This window comes from Asparagus officinalis, chromosome 7 (genome assembly GCF_001876935.1).
Source record: "Asparagus officinalis chromosome 7, Aspof.V1, whole genome shotgun sequence".
Lineage (NCBI taxonomy): Eukaryota > Viridiplantae > Streptophyta > Magnoliopsida > Asparagales > Asparagaceae > Asparagus > Asparagus officinalis.
Window position 1 is genome coordinate 111,135,812 of NC_033800.1, and position 2,702 is coordinate 111,138,513.

Here is a 2,702-nt window from a genome sequence, read left to right on the forward strand (position 1 = left end):
TAAAAAGACCGGATCTTTTGTAACCGATAAACTGCTACATAAGAAAACAATGACTTCAATGAAAACAACTTTCACCGCGAACAGGTATACAATATGATGTTTGATGAACTTAATCACATCATTGGTCTTGACTTCTCTTAAAGGGACGGCTTCGGCCCATCTAGAGAAGTAGTCGGTAATTGCGAGGATGAAGTGATGGCCTCTTGCCGACGGCGGGGATATTGGCCCGACAATGTCCATCTCCCATGTTTCGAAAGGCCATGATACCATTGTCGGGTGTAGGTCTTCGGGAGGTTGATGCATGTAGTTGGCGTGGATTTGGCACGCGTGGCAGTGCTTTGCGTAAGCAACCGCGTCGCTAACCATCCTAGGCTAAAAGTAGCCTATCCTTCGTAAACGATCCCAAAGTTTGGGTCCGGGTGGTGAGCTCCGCAAGTGCCATCATGGGCTTCGCGCAGAGCTCTTGTGCTTTTGTCTTTGAAAGACATCGAAGTAACAAGCTGTCGTACGACCTTCGATACAACGCCTTTGTAGTCGAATCGTAGTAAAACCTTGAGGCACGCTGGCGGATAGACTCTCGCTCCCTAGCCTCTTCGGGCAGCATGCCGTACAGGACGTAGTCGATGATCAGGAGACGCTAGTCTTTCAGGTCGGGCTGCTCTGAAACTTGATGGGTGGCGTTCTCTTCTAGAATGTCCTTTAGTCGAAAGAGCCTTCGGCTTGCCACAGTGACCTATTGAGTCATCTCTAGTGGCTGGGCCAAGTTAGTTGCCAAGGATGCGAGGGCATCAGCATACGTGTTCTTGGAACGAAGCACATGCTCGATGCAAAAACTCTTGAATGACTCCACTAGCTTGGTAGCTGCTTTGTGAAGCGAGATTAGATCGTCGTTCCTTACTTCGTAATCCCCCGTCATTTGTTTGATAATTAGCTGAGAGTCACCATAGGCTTCGAGATGTCTTATCTCTAACTCCCTTGCTAACTCGAGTCCAATGAGTAGCGCGTTGTACTCATCCACGTTGTTGGTGCATGGCTCCGTTAGCGAAAAGGCATGGGGCAATACGTGATTACGTGGGGAAGTGAGGACCACCCCCCACTCCTGCAATGATGGATCGCTCATTCCGACGCGAGACGCACCGTCAAAGAACATCTGCCAAACCTCTGGCGAAGAAGTTGTGTTGACCTCAGGGGGTTCATCTGGCAAATCTTCGAATAGGTCGGTCTTCGCCCCTAGCGGATGACTAGCCATAAGATCACAGATAGCCTGTCCTTTGACTGACTTCTGTGGCATGAAGTGGATGTCATACTGAGACAGTAAGAGCACCCATCTAGCCAAACGCCAATTTAAGGCCGCAGGCTGCGTCATGAAGACTCGGATAGGGTTCATCCGGGAAATGACGTGGATGGTTTGGCCAACCAGGTAATGTCGCATCTTTTGGATGGCGAATACTAAGGTCAAACACTCCTTTTCGACCATAAGGTATCGTCGTTCAGCACCCTGTAAGGTCCTACTTAATTAGTAGATGCCGTGCTCATGGCCGATGTCATCATTTTGCGGCAAGAGAGCGCCGAGCGAATGCTCCATAGCCCGTATGTAGATGAGGAATGGCTTTCCTGAGATTGGAGTCGCGAGGATAGGTGGATTCGAGAGATAGGCTTTGATCTCCTCAAAAGCCCGTTGGCAAGGCTCGTCCAACACGAAGGAAGTACCTTTCTTCATTAGCTTGGAGAAGGGTTGATATTTGCCCGAAAGATTTGAAATGAACCTTCGGATGTAAGCCAATCATCCCTGAAGATCCCTTAGTTCCTTAAGGTTTCGAGGCGGCTGAAGCTCTTGAATAGCTCGTACCTTGTCTGGGTCAATCCGGATTCCTTTCGTCATGACGACGAAACCAAGGAATTTACCACTAGACATCCCTAAGAATGACTTCGTAGGATTCATCTTGAGTTGATGAGTCCTCATGAGTTCGAACATCACCCTCAAGTCTTAGAGGTGGTCATCTTTACAGCGACTCTTCACGACCAGGTCGTCCATATAGCACTCGACCGTCTTTCGCAGGTAATCTCGAAAGATCATGCTCATGGCACGCTGGTAGGTTGCGCCGGTGTTTTTGAGTCCGAAACGCATGACCGTGTAGCAGTACACCCCCATGGGAGTCCTGAATGAAGTGAGTTTTTCATCCTCAGGGTGCATTTTGATTTGATTGTACCCTGAGAACCCATCCATGAAGGACATCCTCTCAAACCCACACGTGTTATCAATAATGACGTCCATGATGGGCAAAGGAAACTCATCCTTAGGGCACGCAACATTGAGATCCCTGAAGTCAATACAGATGCGAATCTTACCGTTCTTCTTTAGGACTGGAACAATATTGGCTACCCAGTCGGGGTGTTGTTCCTCTCTGATGAAACCAGATTCGATCAGTTTCTTCACTTCGGCCTCGATCGCCTCCATAATCTGCGAGCAAAACCACCTCTGCTGCTGTTTGACTGGTTTGGTGTCTGAGCCGATGTTGAGACGATGCATAGCGACCCGTGGATCAAGGCCGGGCATGTCCTCGTAATTCCATGCGAAGACATCAATGTATTCCCGTATGAGGGCAATGAGATCTTCTTTCTCCTGAGGAGGTAGACTTCCACTGATGAATATGGGCTTGGGGTTCATCTCATTGCCCATGTTAACCTGGAGGATTTCATCC

The 2,702-nt window shown here is 48.9% G+C and overlaps 1 protein-coding gene across 1 annotated transcript; it reads right to left on the reverse strand.

The window, feature by feature from the left end:
- LOC109847642 (uncharacterized protein Mb2253c-like) lies at positions 734–1,366 on the reverse strand. Its single transcript, XM_020416874.1, has one exon. It carries the CDS (start codon positions 1,364–1,366, stop codon positions 734–736), a length of 633 nt encoding a protein of 210 aa, XP_020272463.1.

Excerpts from the sequence above, each read along its gene's own strand:
- LOC109847642 (XM_020416874.1), bottom strand. The coding sequence starts at position 1,366 with ATGACGCAGCCTGCGGCCTTAAATTGGCGTTTGGCTAGATGGGTGCTC.